The sequence below is a fragment of the Sphaerodactylus townsendi genome, linkage group LG01 (assembly GCF_021028975.2).
Source record: "Sphaerodactylus townsendi isolate TG3544 linkage group LG01, MPM_Stown_v2.3, whole genome shotgun sequence".
Classification (NCBI taxonomy): Eukaryota; Metazoa; Chordata; class Lepidosauria; order Squamata; family Sphaerodactylidae; genus Sphaerodactylus; species Sphaerodactylus townsendi.
The window spans coordinates 173,000,754-173,020,996 of NC_059425.1; the positions used below are offsets into that span (position 1 = coordinate 173,000,754).

Consider the following 20,243-nt stretch of genomic DNA (forward strand, 5'->3'; position numbering starts at 1 on the left):
CAGTTTGATCTAGAACTTCCCAAAGCCCTAGTTCAAGACAATTTCCATGTTGTAGCATACACCAAGGAGGTCTTTGGCCTCACAGAGAAGTCAAAGGTATTCCCTCCCCACTGGGTAACTAAGTACATCCAGCCAACCCCAGCAAGATGAAGCGTTTCTTGTTTCGGAAATAAGGCTTTCCAGAGTCTCATCCTCTTTGCTTTCAGTAGTTAAAACATTTTCAGATGCTCTAGTAACAAACTTATTGTTACTAGTAACAAACTAGTAACAAACTTACTGTATTGCATGCTTTTAATTTATCACTGATGGTGTAATCCTACCCAGGTTGAGTCCTTGTATATTCAACAGGATTTTATATACAAGAACACTTGTATATGATTGTAGACTGAAAAAAGTTTGATGTTCTCAGGTCAAAGAAAACAATTTTTGGGGGAGGGAGGGGAGGTTTCCAGCTTTCAGTTCAACAACTGAATTACTGAAGGGGTTACTTTCCATTACTCTTCAACTTCGTAGAGCCCACGAAGAGGCTAAAGCAGAATATTTCCCCCCTCCATACTAAAGAAGACGAAGAGCTGGATTTATATCCCCCCTTTTTCTCCTGTAAGGAGACTCAAAGGGCCTTACATACTCCTTTCCTTCCCTCCCCCACAACAAACACCCTGTGAGGTAGGTGGGGCTGAGAGAATTCTGAAGAACTGTGACTAGCCCAAGGTCACCCAGTAGAAGTGCGGAAACACATCTAGTTCACCAGATAAGGCTGTGCCACTTAGGTGGAGGTGTGGGTAATCGAACCCAGTTCTTCAGATTAGAGTGCACCTGCTCTTAACCACTACGCCACGCTGGCTCTCTTAGGCAGGAAACCAGATCTGAAGGGAGAAGGAACTGTTGCAGCATCAGGAGAGCATTGTGACAGTCCTGTTCTCCAGGCTTTCCTCTAACAACAACAACAACAACTATTTATTTATTTATTTATTTATTTATTATCGTATTTATATACCTCCCCATCCCCTAAGGGCTCTGGGTGGTGAACAACAAAATAGTGTTACATAATAAAAAGTATGTTCGGGTGCGGGGGGGGGGGGGGGGCAGGCAGCAGTTCTTTAGGATGAAGTGGGCATGTGCTAAAAAATAGCCGTGGATTCATTCTATTGTTAAGGCCTGATTCTGAAGGGGGAGGGTGTGCTTTAAAGAGACAGACACGACAGTGCACCAGGCCAGTTACACTTGGGTAGCCATAAAATCTCTCCTTTGGTGAGTGTCACTGATTTGTCACTATTTTTCCCTTCTCTCTTCCATGGGGGGAAAGAAAAGATTGATCAGCCTTGTCAGTAACCAATCAGGGGCTCAGAGGAAGCCAAAAGGACAGTTCCATGTACTGCCATGTTAAAGAGAGAAGGAGAAGCCCTTTGTCTCTCTAGGGCAGGACTTGCTTGCCTTTGGTGTGATATTAAACAAGGCAGAGTGGCTCTATTTCTGGGAGTTTGCCACCGCCTCCATGTCTGGTAAGGACAGTGAGAATCATAGAGTTGGAAGAGACCACAAGGGCATTCAAGTCCAACCCCCTGCAATGCAGGAACACACAGTCAAAGCACTCCTCTGACAGATGGCCATCCAGCCTCTCTTTAAAAACCTCCAAAGAAGGAGACTCCACCACACTCGGAGGTAGTGCTCTCCACTGTGGAACAGCCCTTACTGTCAGGAAGTTTTTCTTGATGTTTAGGTGGAATCTCTTTTCCTTCACCTTGAACCCGTTACTCCTGGTCCTAGTCTCTGGAGCAACAGAAAACAAGCTTGCTCCCTCACCATCATGACATCCCGTCCAATATCTAAACATGGCTGCAGTGTCATGTCTTAACCTTCTCTTCCCCAAACTAAACATACCTAGATCCTTAAGTCTCATCTTGTAGGGCATGGATTTCAGACCTTTTACCAGTTTGGTTGCCCTCCTCTGGACCCAGCTTGTCAATATCCTTCTTGAGTTGCGGTGTCCAGAACTGAACACAATATTCCAGGTGAGGTCAAACCAGTGCAGAATAGAGAGGTACACTTACATCCCTTGATCTAGACACTATACTCCTATTGATAAGCCCAGAATCACATTGGCTTTCTTGGCCACCACAGACTGGGGGTGGCAGTGGGGCGGGGCTAAATTGGTGGGGCACTGCCCCATTGCTTTAATGGTCCAGCCTCCACTGTTTCTGGTTTCAGTGTTCATTTAAAAAAAGAGGAAGGAGGAAGAAAGAGTTCTGGATCTAGGCTGGCATTTTCTCTAACCCGTCTGGCTGACTGGCTAGTCTTGGGCATATTGATTTTAAGAACTCTTCATTAGGTGTTTTTTCCCCCCGGTGTGCATCCACCAGCTTTGTTCTTGGGCTGTTTCTTGGGAACTGCTGGTACTCTTCCTACCACATCCTGAGCCGATGTGCTGATTTGTGCTGTACCCTTGTGGGTTTTGGCTCAGGAAAGCAATTTTGCCATTAAAGAAACTCCCTGCCCTCTGATGTTCCATACAGCGTTTTGGGCGTTGCGAAGGACATTGGATCTGCTCCTGTTGAAGAGGTGCAGATCTGGCTGGGAGAGGGCTGTTTTTCACACATCCGTCCGCGAGACACTGATGCATCTATTCCAGTAAGCAGCCCAGGAGAGCTTTACTCACAAGCGCTACTCTGAGTAGGCACAAACTGCAAAGAACAGTATCAAGTCTGGGATCAGAGGGGAGTGCGGAGTATTTTCAGGCATTTATAGTTTACCTTCATAGAAGATGAAGAAGTCTTTAAAATCATATTTTGTAATCAAAACAAAGAACATTGCAGTGTAAAATAGCTGTATTAGCTGTAGCTAGGAAAAGCAAAATCAAAAAGTTTATCCAGATGAATAGCCTAATGTCAGTTGAAATATGCACTGACCAACTGCATGGTAATTGTGCAGCCTTTTCAAAAGACAGGGATAGGAAAGCAGCCCCAACCTCAGTGGAAACTCGTTGCGTTCCCTCCGGGCAGCGTTGCAGTGAGCCCTGCTTGTGACTGAAGCGAAGCCGTGTGTAACAGGGCCTCCTCTGTGAAATGAAGACTGTGCTATAGGAAGGATGAGATGAAGGCTTTTAAAATGTGAGCCCTAGTACCTCGGATCAGAGGCAGATGGGCAGCAAATGTAGTTGCTGCAGTATAGATGGGCTGTGTTCAGATTTCTTAGCATTCGAGTCTGGGTAAGGCAGCAGATTCCATCTTCCAAGGACAGCTTGTTCCTCATTCTCCAGGAGAAGTTGTTAGGAGAATGTTGCAATTGCAGGATATTGAGTGCACTCTTTGAAGCTAAAATCAGTCGGCCTTTTCCTTTAGTTATCAACTAGTCTCTCGCCCCCGCCACCGATCTCGGCTGGTGTTATAGATAAACTCGCCACAAGACCTTTGAGACCTTATCTGCAGTCCCATGACAGGTGGTGGCTTGGGTCATCGTGACTGTATGTGCTTCTTTGCCTGACTGAATGAGCTGAACTTCCTTGAGCTGGTTTAATTTTTTTTTGTGGCGTATTTTTTTTATATGTTCTTAGAAATGTTGTATGGCATTGAAATTGAGAGCTACGTTGAAGAGCAGACAACCTTTTCCCCCACTTGGTTTCATTTCACCATGGTATAGTGGTGGACTCTTAATCTGGAGAATCAGGTTTGATTTTCTAGTCCTCCACATGAAGCCTGCTGGTTGATCTTGGGCCGGTCACAGTTCTCTCAAAACTCTCTCAGCCCCACTTACCTCACAAGGTGTCTCTTGTGCCAAGGAGATTGGAAGGTGATTGTAAGCAGCTTTGAGACTCCTTAAAGCTGCTTTTGAGACTCCTGTTCTGCCAGGCATTTGGCCAGCCGGGGTAACATTGACTTCTCGCCATGTAATTATCATCTGGCCTCCTGTGGGTATGAGAAAAGGAGGGGGGGGGGAGCTGCAGCCATCTGAAAGTTGTATATGGTTCTATTAATTTGATTTTTATTGTTATTACTTGTTTTAATTGTATCTGTTTTATGGCTAATGTTGGACACCGCCCTGTGCCCTTCAGGGGAAGGTGGTATAGAAATGCAAAGAAAGAAAGAAAGAAAGAAAGAAAGAAAGAAAGAAAGAAAGAAAGAAAGAAAGAAAGAAAGAAAGAAAGAAAGAAAGAAAGAAAGAAAGAAAGAAAGAGGAGGAGGAGGAGGAGGAGTTTGGATTTATAGCCCTTTTTCTCTCTTGTAAGGAGATTCCAGGCGGCTTACAAACTTCTTTCCCTTCATATTGTCGAAGACTTTCACGGCCGGATTCAACTGGTTGTGGTGGGTTTTCTGGGCTGTGTGGCCATGGTCTGGTAGATCTTGTTCCTAACGTTTCGCCTGCAACTTTTAACAAGAAAGAAGAGACTCTGAAAATTAGCATAGCTTGGCTACCAGTACTTAAAAAATGGACTGATAACCCCACCCGCAATACAATACACTCAACCACACCTATGCATAGCAAGTTCCACCCAAACACTTACTGATTGATTCCCCACCTTGGGACATGGACAATATACCCCACTAAACTTGCCCTTCTCAATAGACACAGTGTGAAACAGACTTTTCTCTGAAAATGCCAGCCACAGATGCAGGCAAAACGTTAGGAACAAGATCTACCAGACCACGGCCACACAGCCCAGAAAACCTACCACAACCAGTTCTTTCCCTTCCTTTCCCTACAACAAGCACCTTTTGATGTAGGTGGGGCTAAGAGAACTCTGAAGAACTGTGACTTGCCCGAGGTCGCCCAATAGCCTTCATACGAAGGAGTGGGGAATCAAACCCAGTTCTCCAGATTAGAGTCCACCTCCTCTTAACCACCTCACCACGCTGGTAGATAAAAGCAGGGTATAAAAACCAACTCTTCTTTTTCACTTCATGCAGAATCCAATGTGTTTTTGCTTTGTTTGTTTTTTGGCAGGGTGTGGGATGTGAATACCGGTGAAGTCCTGAACACACTGATCCATCACAATGAGGCAGTGCTTCACTTGCGCTTCAGTAATGGTTTGATGGTGACCTGCTCAAAAGACAGATCGATCGCTGTTTGGGACATGGCCTCGCCGACTGATATCACTCTGCGCCGCGTGTTGGTGGGCCATCGGGCGGCCGTTAATGTTGTAGATTTTGATGACAAATATATTGTATCTGCCTCCGGTGACAGGACCATTAAAGTAAGTTAGCAATAAGTTCCTCAAAACTGTAAGTTTCTGAAGGAATGGTGGATAAGCTGTCAAGCACATTTTCTGAGCGGATGATAAATTTGCTGTTAGCATTCTAACATAAGAAGAACCGTGGTGAATCAGATCCAAGGCCCATCCTGTCTAGTGTTATGTTCACCGTGTGACCGACCAGCTACCTCTAGGAAGCTCACACGCAGCAGAACTGCAACAGCGTCCTTTCGCCTTTGCTCCCCATCAACTGATAGAAAGAAGCATGCTGCCTCCAGTACTGGAGGCAGTCTGTATCCATCACGAGAAATAGCCATTGATAGTCCCATCCTCTCTGAATTTGACCACTCCCCTTTTAAAGTCGTCCAAGTTGGCAGTCATCACTGTGGCAGTAAGTTCCGCAGTTCTTTCAAAACGGCCTAAACATTTCCTCAATTTGGGGCAGGTGTGTGGATGTTGCCTGCTAAAGGTTTGCACAAGACAGCTTTCTATATTTTGTTTTTTTCCAAATGATTTCTTTAACAATTCAGTTGGAAGTAGATACGCAGCAAACCTGTAGTTGTCTATTGATCTATCTGCAATGTCAATATTCATTTTTGATTGTAGTATTTGTTTAAAAGTTAGAGCAAAATAAAACAGAAAGCCGGTGGTGTTTTTGACTGACAAAAATGTATTTCATTGTGGGCTTTTGTAAGCCATTGTTCACTTCCTCAGATATATCTTACAGCATGAGTGGTGACTCATGAAAGCTCATGAAATCAGTGTTGTTAATCGTTTAAAGACATTTTCTTTGTCCAAAAGCTTTGTCCCCCAGCAAGAGAACTGCTTGGCAAAACGGTCCTCTTTCTGGAGGGCAGGTGGGTCAGGTACAGAATGGCACACATATGGCCTTGCTCAAAGACAGGAAGGCAGAACTTTGGAAAGGCTGGGACGTAGTTCTGGCAGATCTGTTCTTGGCGTGCTCCTTCAGAGCTGTGTCCCAGCATTCCCAGCGTCCTGCTTTCTGTTATGGAAACTGACCCATTGAATATCTGGCAATGACAGCTTTAGAAAAACATATTATGAGGCAGTATTAATTTGCATTGAAGTATTTCAGGCTATACCAGACATGTCAGCATTGCATTTGGAAAACATGACTAAGCTGTTCGCAATGTAATTAGAGGTAAATGTCTGACATGAAAACTTTAATACGTTTGCAGTGCTTCTAAATCACTTCAAATTGTGGTGCTTCAGCAGCAGGCTGGGTTACCAAACATAGAAGCAAAAATCTGATTGGTTATCATCAATTATTGGTCGAAATTCAATCTTCAATCTGCAGGCCTTGTCCCTGTCTTTCTGTCAATCAATTTGCAGTCTTCTTGGGAGCCACAAAAGTAATTTATGAACTTCACACTATTGACCTAGTGCCTGATTATTTACTGGAAATGCGAAATCTGGCCATCAATGACTCACAGATATTGAGTTGCGTGGGATTTTGACTTGAATGGGACTTTCCTCTGCTCCATATCTAATTCATATTACATTCTTTAAATTTAATTGGACTTTCTCAAGAGCCCAAATTAATACTCTCCCACCCACCTTGCTTAGTGAGAAATTTCCACACCTTCCTATGGAAGATCAACTGTGCCCTTGTAATTCCAGTGCGATTTAGATTATTGGTCATATTTTGCTTCATTGTGAATTCTGTCAGGCAACTAAGGAGCTGATAAATTTTCCCTCTGTTGTGTAGTCTTCTAGATTTGATGATGATGCCTTAGTAAAATGTTTGGTTGCAGATGAAGATGCTACTATCTCTTATACTATGGCAAAGTTCTTCTACATTGCTAGTAGAATGTGGAAATCTCTGACGTGATAGAGTATACAAATACTCTGCCTTATTTACTTCCTTGTTGGTTTTCTTTCTTTGCAATATTGCTGATCGATGACTATAAATAAATAGGCCGAATTTAATGCTTCTAAACTGGCTTATGCAGAATTTCAGAACTTTCTTATGTGTGTGTATCCCTCATAGGTTTGGAGCACCAGCACATGTGAATTTGTTCGCACTCTTAATGGGCACAAGCGGGGCATTGCTTGCCTCCAGTACAGGGATCGACTTGTTGTGAGTGGATCATCAGACAATACTATTAGGTAGGTAGATGATTCACTTGTCATTGGGGAAAGCTGTGTATGCAAGGACCATTTCTCTGTCAATCCAGTCAGTGTCATTCCGTCCTCTGAGTTGACCTCCCAAGATATTGCTGGTTCAATCCAGTGATTCCATTCCACTCAGTGTTCCTCCAGCAGAGAAGGACCTCATTGAAGGTCAGTCAGTGACCCAACCTATTATTCACAAGTTCTGCTTGGCTGAAAGCTCAAAAGGCAGGAATTTGCTTGACATCTGACAGACAGTTCCGCCCTGATCAGGCAACCACCAGAAAAGCCCAAGACTGGCAGTAATAAACCAAACCACCTGGATGGAGGGGACGGTTCGAACTTCCTGCTCTGCGTAAGGAAGACTCCTGCCCTTGGTCATTGCAGAGCCCTGACCAGATTCCTCTTAACTGTAGAACGCTTTCATGGCACTCATCCCAGACAGTCATGCCTTCTTTTGTAGAATTTTAGCTCTGCATCAAAGTCCTCGTCAGCCCAGCTTGAAGGAGCTGGGCTGTTGCCTATTCTTCAGTAGTGTGCGTGTGTGTGATTGTGGGGAGGATGAGGGTGCTGAAATGCTGTTGCACCGGGTTCAGCTGTGGATGTTGGAGAGAAGAAGAAGAGTTTGGATTTCTACTCCACTTTTCTCTCCTGTAAGGAGACTCAGGGTGGCTTACAAGCTCCTTTCCCCTCCTCTTCCCGCAACAGACATCTTGTGGAGCAGGTGGGGCTGAGAGTTCTGTGAGAACTGTGACTAGCCCAAGGTCACCCAGCAGGAATGTAGGAGTGGGGAAACACATCTGGTTCACCAGATAAGCCTCTGCCACTCAGGCGGAGGAGTGGGGGATCTGTTCTCCAGATTAGAATCCACCTTCTCTTAACCACTCCACCACTCTGGCTCTCAGAGAGAAGCAAGGGAGCGGGCTGAAGGGTCCCTGCTAGATGACTGCCTGCAAGGCTGCATGGGGCTTCAATTAGCAATGTTCGAAAGATGTTTTCTAATTATTTTGAGCTAAATTAATGACCTGGGTGGACTGGGCCAGCCTGGTCTCATCAGATCTTTGAAGCTCAGCATGATCAGCCCTAGTTAGTACTTGGATGGATGACCGCCAAGGAAGTCCAGGGATGCTGTGTGGTGGCAGGCAGCGATCAACACCACTGAACGTCTCTTGCCTTGGAAACCCCATGGGGTCGCCATAAGTTGGCTGCAGCTTGACAGCACTTTCCAAACGGAAGTCAAACAAATGATTCATTTAGTCAGTGAACTCTGAGTTTGTGGCGATGGTGGTCAGATTTTTCCAGGTGATGATGGACTCAGGTTGACCATAAGGTGAAGCAGTATTAATCTCTTTCGTTTAGTTATAGACACGGGTTTGGATCCAGATTTGACATTTTTGCAGGCAGAAGGACGCCCACCAGTGAGGTGCAGTTTTCTTCCTTCTTTGTTTCTGCAGCTGCACAGTTCTGAAAAAAAAATAACTTTGCTGCCTCTTTTTTCATGCCCAAAGAGAAATGGTGAAAGAGAGCCTGCATGGTGTAGTGGTTAAGAGCAGGTACACTTTGATCTGGAGAACCGGGTTTGATTCCCCACTCTGCCACTTGAACTGTGGAGGCTTATCTGGTGAACCAGATTCGCTTGTGCACTCCCAACACGCGCCAGCTGGGTGACTTTGGACTAGTCACAGTTCTTCAGAGCTCTCTAAGCCCCACCCACCTCACAGGGTGTTTGTTGTGAGCGGGGAAGGAAAAGGAGATTGTAAGCCCCTTTGAGTCTCCTTACAGGAGAGAAAGGGGGAATATAAATCCAAACTCTAGTAAAATATATACAAGAGTGATACATGTTGGATGCAAGGCTTTAAACAACCATGTGTGATGTTTCTTTAAGGCTTTGGGACATAGAATGTGGGGCCTGTTTAAGAGTACTTGAAGGACATGAAGAACTGGTTCGATGCATCAGATTCGATAACAAGAGGATTGTAAGCGGAGCATATGATGGGTACGTGTTGAAATTGGTCTCTCTTTCCAGTGTCTGACGCTTTCTGTGATGCATTAGGATTTGTATCTCTTTGTAATTTTCACCCTTTGCTCTTCACAGTAAAATCAAAGTTTGGGACTTGCAAGCTGCTCTTGACCCTCGTGCCCCAGCAAGTACGCTGTGCTTACGCACATTGGTGGTACGTAGACAGCAACGTGTTTGTAATTTGCATGTGCTGACATTTGGGTATTGACTTTATTTTTGATACCTAGAAAATGAATGGAAGGTCAACATCCTTTGCCCATTGGTTCAATATAAAAGTGAAGGCGAAGTATTTAGTGGACTGATTTCTGGGTGAACATGCAGTCTTCAGGATTAGATTCAGAATGCATGGAAATGTTATCAAAGCAGTAGATTGCTTTAAATCTTGTTGCTTGCTTCAGTTAGAAGAAAATGTGTTCTCACATTATTATTGTAGATTTCACAGCTGCCAGATATTTAGCTGGCTGTTGGCCTTTCATTACAATTCAAGCCTCACCCAGAGGCCTAGGAAGTTGTAATGTATCGGTGTAGTATTTGTGCGGATCCCAGCAGGGCTGCCTTCTGAATTTGACAGATGTTAATTTTGTCCTTTTGAAGATGTTTCAAGTGCTGCCCTAGTGTTTTCGGGATGGCGCCCAGAGTGCCGATTACCACTGGGACGACCTCAGCTGGTTTGTGCCATAGACACTGACACTCGATTTTCAAATCGTGGTATCTAGTGACCTTCTCGTGTTCTTTTTCAATGATCCTTCTGTCACCGGGGACTGCTGTGATGATGATGGTCACTTTCTTGTCCTCAATTATGATGATGATGATGAATAACGTTAGTTAGTTAGTTAGTAAGTTAGTTAGTAAGTAAGTAAGTATACCGCCCTACCCCTGAAGGGCTCTTGAGTTATACATCCCTCATTCTGTTTTCCAAAAGTACAAACATGAAAGGGGTGACCTGTGACCTTTATATCCAAGCACAGGTCTTGCTTGATGCATCTTCACATTTAGGGATTCCGGCTCTTCGTGTGAACTGTGGCGGTGGAGGGGTGGGGAGTGTGCCTGCAACAAATGTGGTTGTCGTAGTAGTTAAGCCACACCAACTTTTGTTGGCTTTTCATCTGTGAATGTAAATACTAGGAGCCTAATACTAGGAGCCTTCTGGCCCCAGTAACCACTAGTCTTTGCCATTTTTTCCAGGAACACTCAGGACGCGTTTTTAGACTCCAATTTGATGAATTTCAGATCATTAGTAGTTCCCACGACGATACCATTTTGATTTGGGATTTTTTAAATGTGACCCCCAATGCACAAAATGAAACCCGCTCTCCATCCAGAACATACACTTACATCTCCAGATAACACTCTGCAATCTACTGCTCTCCAAGGTAAGCCTTTATTAATGTAAAGATAATATTCTTTGTAGTGGCTGTTATCAGTAACAGTCCTGTTATTGGCATTTCTGTTATTGGGAACTGACCTGTTCAGTAAAAAGGGTATCTCTCCTGGGGGCTTTTATTGAGGTTTTCTAGCATGGTCAGTCTCTCTCATTCTGGCTTGGGCCGCATTGTCATCAGCATGTTGGTAACACCCAGATTTTCCTCTGTAATTTTATCCCATTTAAAGGAAGCAGTCGGGTGCTCATTCAGTATCCGAAGGCAAGTGAACTGAGTAGGAGCTATTTCCGCAGTTTTGCTGCTGTGCACGAATATTCCACACGGAGCAGTGAAACCAGAGTTCTTCCCAGCCCTCCCCTTACGTCTGCACACCCAGATGGAACGTATCTACTGCAGGTGTACAAAATAACTGTCCCACCTAGCACAGTTTTCACGTGGGAAAATAGTTGTGGGGGGAAGAAGTCCTTCCTCCCCACATGTCGCCATTCTGAGCCCATTTGGGTCTTTTCTTTTAAAAGTTGCCATTCCCTTCAGCTGCTATGTGGCTGTGAGGAACAGGCATTAATTACATCAGGGAACCCCAGACCCAGCTCTTTAGAATCTACTGTTTAGTTTGGCTCTGAGGGTCCCCTTTGTGCCAAGAATCTTTTTAAGGCTGAAGTTGCCCAGAAGGGCAAGGAGAGGATGAGTTGCAACAATAGGGGGTCTTGAATGGGAGACCCTGTCTTTTGGTGCTATAGTGAGGCATTTTCCAAGCCCAGCTTACATGCATATTTCTTGAAAACTGCTTATGTCACTGAGCAATAATCTGGGAGGTGAATCTCTGCCAAGCTCTTACAGTTGTAGAATGGCTGTTTTGCTAGCTTAAAATACCAGATTAACTTCCAGATATCTCTAGTGAAAGGATATTGGGTAATTGGGCAGGGGATATCTGGGAGGGTATACTTAGATGGTGTGACTCCTTATATAGGTTAGGAAAGAAGGAACTTGGGTCTGTAGTAGAGCATACGTCTTGCACGCCTAACATATCAGGTTCCATCCCTGACATCTGCCCTTAAGGAGTTTCCATTAGTGCAGCATGTTATTCCTGAGATGTTAACGAGAACTGCCAATCGGAATAGACAGTCCTGCAGTATTTTGCAGGAAGAAGAAGAAGAGTTTGGATTTATACCCTCCTTTCTCTCCTGTAAGGAGACTCAGAGGGGCTTACAATCTCCTTCCCCCCCCCCAACACCCTGTGAGGTGGGTGGGGCTGAGAGAGCTCCGAAGAGCTGTGACTAGCCCAAAGTCACCCAGCTGGCATGTATTGGAGTGCACAAGCTAATCTAGTTCCCCAGATAAGGCTCCACAGCTCCACCCCAGGAGCCCCTTGGGGACAGGGCGGTATAGAAATTTAAATAATAAATAAAAAATAAAGTGTCAGAGTGGGGAATCAAACCGGGTTCTCCAGATCAGAGTGTACCTGCCCTTAACCACTACGCCACTGCTGCTCTTAACCACTACACCATTATAACTGTGCATAAGGTAGATTCCTATGCTGGTCTTCATGTATGCTACACTGTATGCCATGCCACATGCCACACATACAGTGGGTGGGGCTGAGAGAGCTCCGAAGAGCTGTGACTAGCCCAAAGTCACCCAGCTGGCATGTATTGGAGTGCACAAGCTAATCTAGTTCCCCAGATAAGGCTCCACAGCTCCACACCCGGAGCCCCTTGGGGATAGGGCGGTATAGAAATCTAAATAATAAATAAAAAATAAAATAAAGTGTCAGAGTGGGGAATCAAACCGGGTTCTCCAGATCAGAGTGTACCTGCCCTTAACCATTACGCCACTTCTGCTCTTAACCACTACACCATTATAACTGTGCATAAGGTAGATTCCTATGCTGGTCTTCATGTATGCTACACTGTATGCCATGCCTCATAATGCTGAAATACTAATTATTTTGTGGGTGTTCTCATTTAATGTTCCCATTTAACCAAAACCTGCATCCTTTTGTACAGCATCCCCAGCAAGTTTGTCTATCATTTTCTGACAACCCTGGCAGTCTACGCTATAAGAAAATATTATTGCCTTCTGTTGAATTCTTTTTTTTTAATTGCAACAATCAAAAATTATTACCCTGTGATAATCTAGCATACTTTTATTTGAGCAAACCTAAAATGTTGTCTTGGTTGTGGCATGTGGTATTTAGCTTCAAACAAGAAAGAGCTACAAGGAGAAGCTTTTGAGACATTTTAGGTTTGTTCATTTGTTTTAAATTGCCTGTTCCCAGAGTCATTTCAGTAGCTGTAGAGGGGATTTCAACTACATTATTTTGTATGTTAGGGAGTTAAAGGGATACACAGATTATGTGTGGGGTCATTTTTGTAAACTCAGCCCACCTTTGGGAATCTCCCATCTGACCTACCTTACAGAATTGTTTGGAGGATAAAAAGTGGGAGTGGAACGCTGTGTATTCTGTCCTGATCTCTTCAGCGGGAGGGGAGAATAATGGAGTAGTGGTTAAGAGCAGCAGTGTCGTAGTGGTTAAGGGCAGGTACACTCTGATCTGGAGAACCCGGTTTGATTCCCCACTCTGACACTTTATTTTATTTTTTATTTATTATTTAGATTTCTATACCGCCCTATCCCCAAGGGGCTCCGGGTGTGCAGCTGTGGAGCCTTATCTGGGGAACTAGATATCAAAACTATACTTTTATGCCGCCTCACAAGTGTCAGTCATTGGAGTTTGTACCCTGTATTATCCTTGATATCTGCCAGGCTGTATGTAACTCAAGCGAGTCGTTTTCTTCTTGCAGGATTCCACAGTCTTTGAACTGCTGGATATTTGGCTCATACTCACCTGAAGACGTTTAGCCACAGCTAAAGTCAGAAGTGGTTCTAGATGCTGTGTAGATGCGAAGCAGCACAATTCTGTATCTCGACATGTCTCTTTTTCCAGTCTCTTGTCACTCAGTTGATCTCCTCTGAGGAACTGGCTAGGAATTCACTGAGTCCAGGTAGAAGAAACCCAGCCTCTCCTTCACCGCGACGCAAGATCCAAAGCTTCATGAGTTTAAAAAAAAAATTGCCCATATACACTGAACTGATGGCTTGTTTTTCCAGGAGTGAATCAGATGTCAAAGAAGGACTTGGCCTAATTTATATTTTGCTTTGCACTTTTGATCTGACTCTGAAGAAGAAAAACATTCTCAGTGAAACGTGGGTGCCAAACACATACCCAGAATGTACAGGGCTTTGCTTTCAAAGTCATCGTCCTCCTGTAAGACTGTTATGCTCCAAAACTGATTCAGACCCCCCACCCCCTTTTCTTCTGCGTGGTTTTTTTTTCCTCCTAGGAATATCAGTTGGACTGATTAGAAATACTTCTGAATGGCTCAGTAATATTTTGGATGACAGTTGACGTCCGCTCCAGTAATTTGCTTTAAGTTAAAAAGATTGTAAAGTGGGTGAGATGATCTAAACTAGGTGTACAGCACTGTCTTTCTCCCCCCCACCCCCACCCCTTTTAATCGTGCTCCGAACTACAACCGTCCTCCTCCATCTAACGTTTGGTATAGTTGGATCCTTCCTTCCTACGTGCTTGCGTCATTATTTCCAATACCATAACTGTATATGCATGTAGATATGATGTACATAACATTGTAACCTCCAAGTGCTGGGAGTCGGGGTCTCCTGATACTGTACATCAATGCCAAGGCATACGCTTTTTACGCATCAAGGCATTCTAGCTACTGGCACAGTATGGGGTTGGGATGTATTACTTTAGAAATATTTCTCTGTGCAAAAGGGGGTATTTATTAGAATTTCCCCTCTCCCCCCTTTTTTTTTAAAAAAAGAAGAAATATCTCTCAAAACCATTTTTTCTAAAAATAAATAAATCACAAATTACATTTTTGTTTTCCCACACAGCGCTAGTTGCAAACCATCGGGGGTGGGTGGGTTAGAAACCCTTTTGGCCAAAGTTGCCTCTATCAATATCTTTTAAAGTCCATTCAGATAAGCCCTTGGATCGCTGTGCTTATAAGGACTTTTGAGATGAATCGCTGTTCCACTGTGATCTCCTGGGAAATGTTCCACGTTCCTTGCCACTGATGCAGAGAAACTGAGTCGGCAAGGCTCACGTGACTGGGACGTCTCCCTTGTGGAAGTAGGACTGACCAGGGCAAGTCAAGGGTATGCTTGCCTGTACACAAAACAAACACTCTATAAAATGCTCTCTGTGTATTTTAAGTTATTGCTGGGCAGCGGCATTTTCTCAGCTTCTTCTAATGCTTGTTTGGTGATTACTGATTAATGAAATGTGACACTGATTGACGTAAGAACAATATTTGGGATTGGAGTGGGTGCTGTCATTCCCTAAGTCATGTGGTTCTGCATTTTTTTTCCTTTGCTGCCGCTCTTGATTTCTGTCTTTCTCTCTCTCTCCACCTCCCCTTTTGTTGAGGGGGTCAAGGAATGTTGATAACCAATTTAAAATGACCAATGAATGAATTTTGCTTATTTAACGGAACAGCTGTGGCTGGATACTTCGCGTTCACACCTGCCAGCTTGCCAAGTCAGATTTAACAATGAAAGCACACATCAAGAAGTTTAAAAGGTGCAACTTTAGCTGCTTCTGGAATTCCACTCTTTGCCTTCCTAGGTGTTTGTGAATCGAGTTTGTAAATTTCCCATTTTGGACGTCACAACAAAGACGAGCGACCTGGGTGTGATTGAACGCCATCGAATCCGCAAGAGGACACCTTCCCACGTCCTTAGATGTTAACACAGTGGACAGTTATGGAAATGGCTTCCCCTCCCTCCCTCCCTTCCCCCCCCCCCCATGCAAGCTGTGATATGAAAAGATTTTTCTGTTGCAGCCCTGAAGACAAAGGTATTTATGGAGAACTGTCCTTTTTAATGCATGTGTAAAATGAAATTCATGTTTTTCCATGGGAAATAATGGTATTTGAAGATGCAGCCGAAACTACTTTTGATTGTGCTTGGTGTAACATAGCTGTGGAATTTGTGACTGGCACCCAAGGACCTTCGCTCCAGGGATTAATGATCGTGATCCCGGCTGTACTCTGGATTTGTTTCGCTAATCATAACTGAGCAGCTGTATGTTCCTGCTAGATTAATGTTTCAAAGCACTGGGATAGTCTTATTCTAACTTGTAATTATGTTTGCCAGTTACCTGTTTGGAAAGTTTGTGTATGAACAGCTTATTTGACAACTGTTGAATTGTACAGATATTGTTCACAATATAAGGCTTTGTACTGTGGAATGTGCTTAATAAAAAAAATCTAAACTTCATTTGTTCAGTGCCTCGAACCGAATAGAAGCAGTCATGAAATTGTACAAACTGAATAGGGTGGTCCTGATTCTGAATGAATGCCTTGAATAAAATGCTCCTTGTGTTTCTTGTGTGGTTTTGAACATTCCCGCCCCTTTCACAGCAGCTCAAATACATACAGGTTCTTTAAATGAATTGCAGCAAAGTGGAGCCTTGTTCTTTTCTTTTTTTCCCCCAAATAATGTTTATTTTATCAAAGAATTGGAGGAGAGGGAGTTTAGATTCATACCCCACTTCTCTCTTGTAAGAAGACTTAAAGGGGCTTACAAACTCCTTTCCCTTCTTCTCCACACAACTGACACCTTGTGAGGTAGGTGGGGCTGAGAGAGTTCTGAAGAACTGTGACTAGCCCAAGGTCACCCAGCAGAAATGCAGGAGAGGGGAAACATCTGTTTCACCAGATAAGACTCCAGAGCTCATGTGGAGGAGTGGGGAATCAAACCCTGTTCTCCAGATTAGAGTCCACCTGCTTTCAATCACTACTCCACGCTGGCTCTTGGAGCCTTGTTCTTGACATAAAGCCTGCAGGAATGGGTCAGAAGAGGCCCAAGTTCAGAAGAGAGCAATCAATTGCTGACGTGTGCTCTGACATCTTGTGAAGATCCCATGGAGTCAACAGAAATGGAGGGAAAATGTAATGAGGAACTAGATCCAAGGTAACTGAAATGCATCCCCAAGGGAGTTTGAATCCTGGCTGCTTGAGAGCAAAAGGACATGCATTTTTATTTGTGGTTCTCCAGATTAGAATCAAGTGCTCTTAACCACCTCACCACACCAGCTCTCTGGCCATCTGTCCGCATAAACTTTTCACCAGGAAAACTATTTCTGGTTGCTGTAACTTAGCCAGAACGGTCAGTGAACCCCTGAGCAATGTTTTCACCAAAACAGTTCTAAGACCATCTCGAGTTTTGTATTCAATCATGTCCAAGATTTGACCCAAGACATTAACCTGCAACCTTTCCTGCATCTGCCAAATGATGAAGAGCAAACTCTGCTACAACCCTAAAAGTGTCCGTATAGCTCTCCTACGTACACCAAACAATGAGGTTTGAAACTGGGTGGCAAACTCTCAACTGAGTCCATTTCAGGTGGAGAGTGTTGTGTGTTCATCAGCTCATGCCTGCCTTCCAAGGTTTGATGAGTCTGCCTGCAGGTCTCTCATTTGGGACACCTCACCATGAAGCTGGAAACAAGGTTGTATGTACCTTTATTGATCTTTAAGCAGTTATGTGTGCAGTTGTATATACCTCCCTCCTTGCCAGGAGGTCTTCCTGCACTATGTAGTCTTATCTGTCTCTGGCAGCTGCAGCATGTAACTGAGGGATGGGTGATCCTCCCCCTTCCCTTCATGCTAAAAAGGGCGGGAAAATAGCAAGGGGGGGAAGGGAAAGAAATGCCCTCTGGAGCACTGAAGTTTGGCAATCTCTCCACAGCGAGGAAGTATATCCGCAGTCGCCCAAGGGTAACTACACAAATGACCATTCAATGAACAATAGTAACAGGCAAGCGCAACCTCATTTTCCCAACCTGCCATTGTGCCTGCCACTCCTCCCAGTGGGAGAGACCATTGTGAATTAGGGTTTGTGATTGGCTGCCCGTTCCAATGAAAGCATTTTCCACAGGTGCAGTTGCAGCTGTGGAAACAAGAGGACTAGAGAACCAAAAAGCTCCTGGGGTGTCCTTAGTGTGTGTTTCCAGTCTTCCATCTCTCCCCACCCCCCCCCAAGCTTTCCTTTGTTTTCTTATCCCCCCCCCTTCTTTTTCTACCTCCACCCAGCTTCCCTTCACTTCCTTTTAGATGCCCATCTTTCCTCCTCCATGACTTTCCTTCATTCGTTTTTATTCCCCTTCACTGAAAAAACTAGCAGTTGCACCCTCCCCTCTCCCCCACCCGAAAAAAATAGTGGGAGGTCAAAACTTTGAATAACATAAATGTCACCAGGCGCATTTCTGCGCCAAAGAAGAGCCAGTTTTGATTTGGGTAGACCAATTGTCTTAGAGGGCCCTCTGTTGTGGAATGAAGTGTGACAGAGAAGGTAGAGGGATAGTGTGTCTTTTGAGACCTGACAATATTGTCATGAGCTGCTTTTCCAAAGCAGAGGCAGTAGTTTTCCACCTGTCTAGGGAGCTGGGCTCAAGGCTGTTATATTCAGGAGTAGAAGTCCTGTCCCCCGCGGGGTTATTGGGTCATGCTTCCAGTCAACATACAGAGGCTACCCAAATCAGTTAATATGTTCAGCGTGGTTGCCTTGCGATTCTTTCATTAGGGAGGAGGAAGGTTCTGTAGTCGGCTCTCCCTTCTGTGGCAGCCATTTTATGCTTTGCTCTGTGGTGTCACTAACCCCTCTCAGCATTGTAAAGATGCTCCCGGGAACAAAAGGGTTTAGGACTCCTGCTCTAAAGTCTTCTTCCCAGTTAGGCATCTCATTGGTTGCTGTCTAACTTGAAAATAATGGCACAATTTCTGTGCCATGTGGTTGGAAATCTGTCTGACCTTGGCAGCAAGATTCAAGCCAATGTAAACAGTGTTTGAGACCCAGGTTTTTGAGCACTACTTGATTCACGCTACCCATAAAAGTGTAAGGGTTTCCTCAAAACGAAGTTCCTTTTAGTCCGTCATCCACAGTGAACTTTTCAACTATCAAATGCAAGACTACTTTAGGTCTCATACTATGGTTGGGACAATTTGGATAGCAAGAATTTTTTTTTAGTGTACAAATATGATCAAAGTATCTCTGCCTTTAGAGCTCTAGGATTTAAATATATATTTATATACAACTGTCTGTGCCCTAGCCTTTGAAGACATCTTTCCATTTTTATTAATTTTAAGCTTGAGGAAATTATGTTCTAGCTGGCACATGAGGATCTTTGTTTGGCAATGAACACTTGAAAAAAAATCTCTTACAAATGGTTTACAAATGGTGTTTGAACATATATTTTGTATATGAAAACACTGTGTACTTCTGAAATCTGAAATCTTATTCCTTATTAGGGAGTAAGCTTTGTAGAACTCACTCTGAAGTCAATGCGTATTTGGTCAGATGTTGGGAAATGACCTCCAGATTGCAATTTAATTGTAAATTGCAAGAAATGCCCTCCACTATTTGAAAAAGTATTCACTTTTGATCCATCAATTAGAATAGTTCCAAATTGTGAAGGGTTTGTGTTTTTAATTTGTTTTGTTTTTTTAATTTCTGTGTGTAAAAAGGGGAATGTGATGTATGTTCCTTTAAATAGGATTGTTCCCCTGGCATACCTGATATTCATTAAGCCTGGTGGTGGTTGTTCTTTTGTAGTCCTTGTTCTCTGTCTATGTTCAGAGACTTCGTGTCTCTAGGCTTCTCTCTCTCCATTAAACTCTACTGCTGTCCTATGAGCATGTCTGAGGATTGCTGTGTTTGCTGCAACTAAGGCCCCTTCCGCACATGCAAAATAATGCATTTTCAAACCACTTTCACAACTGTTTGCAAGTGGATTTTGCTATTCCGCACAGCTTCAAAGAGCACTGAAAGCAGTTTCAAAGTGCATTATACTGCATATGCGGAATGAGCCTAAGAGACATTTCAGGTTTTGTGCGTGAGTTTTCTTCCACTGCATTTCTCTGGCTACATCTGCTCAACCCATTCTGGTTAACTTTACAAGTGAGAGGCGATTGTCTTGAGCCTGCTAGAATAGCAGTGTTAAGGAAAGCTGCGTGGCTTGTCTTTCTAGTTTTCCAGGCTTACCGAAAGCCAGATGTGTTTGTATTAACGGAGTGTTCTAAATTGGATCACGCCTATGTTGGACAGTCTCACATTGCTGCAAGGGGATGATGGTTTGATCCAGGAAGGTCTGAGCATGTTCCAATGTGATGAGTGTTACCAAGCACCTGGTCACAAAGGTACATAATATTGCTGATTTAAAATGAGATACGATCTGCTCCCGATGTACCCAGCACGTACCACCAACGGCTACCTGGCTGCCATGCTGAATATCACCAGCTGTGGAGATGCAAAACTACTCAACACTCTGCCCCTTAAAATTGCAAATAAATCACCCAAGTGACCAAATGGGATAGTTTGTGAGAAAAAGGAAACTGATACAAGGTTAGTGTGGTGTGGTGGTTATGAGGGTTAAACACCCATGTTCAATTCCCATTTAAGCTGTGGAAGCTCTCTGGATGACCTGAGGTCAGTTACA

General features: G+C 44.0%; 1 protein-coding gene across 4 annotated transcripts in view; it reads left to right on the forward strand.

Annotated features, from left to right (window-relative positions):
* The window catches only part of FBXW11 (F-box and WD repeat domain containing 11), a 145,651-nt gene extending 129,627 nt beyond the window's left edge, over positions 1-16,024 (forward strand). For all 4 annotated transcript variants that reach the window (XM_048500028.1, XM_048500044.1, XM_048500020.1 and 1 more), the window contains 6 exons: positions 4,939-5,188; positions 7,197-7,315; positions 9,204-9,314; positions 9,414-9,492; positions 10,524-10,711; positions 13,525-16,024. In XM_048500028.1, coding sequence (XP_048355985.1) covers positions 4,939-5,188; positions 7,197-7,315; positions 9,204-9,314; positions 9,414-9,492; positions 10,524-10,685 — 721 coding nt within the window. In that variant the 3' untranslated portion in view covers positions 10,686-10,711; positions 13,525-16,024. The remainder of the gene's footprint in view (positions 1-4,938; positions 5,189-7,196; positions 7,316-9,203; positions 9,315-9,413; positions 9,493-10,523; positions 10,712-13,524) is intronic.
* Positions 16,025-20,243: the final 4,219 nt, after the last annotated feature.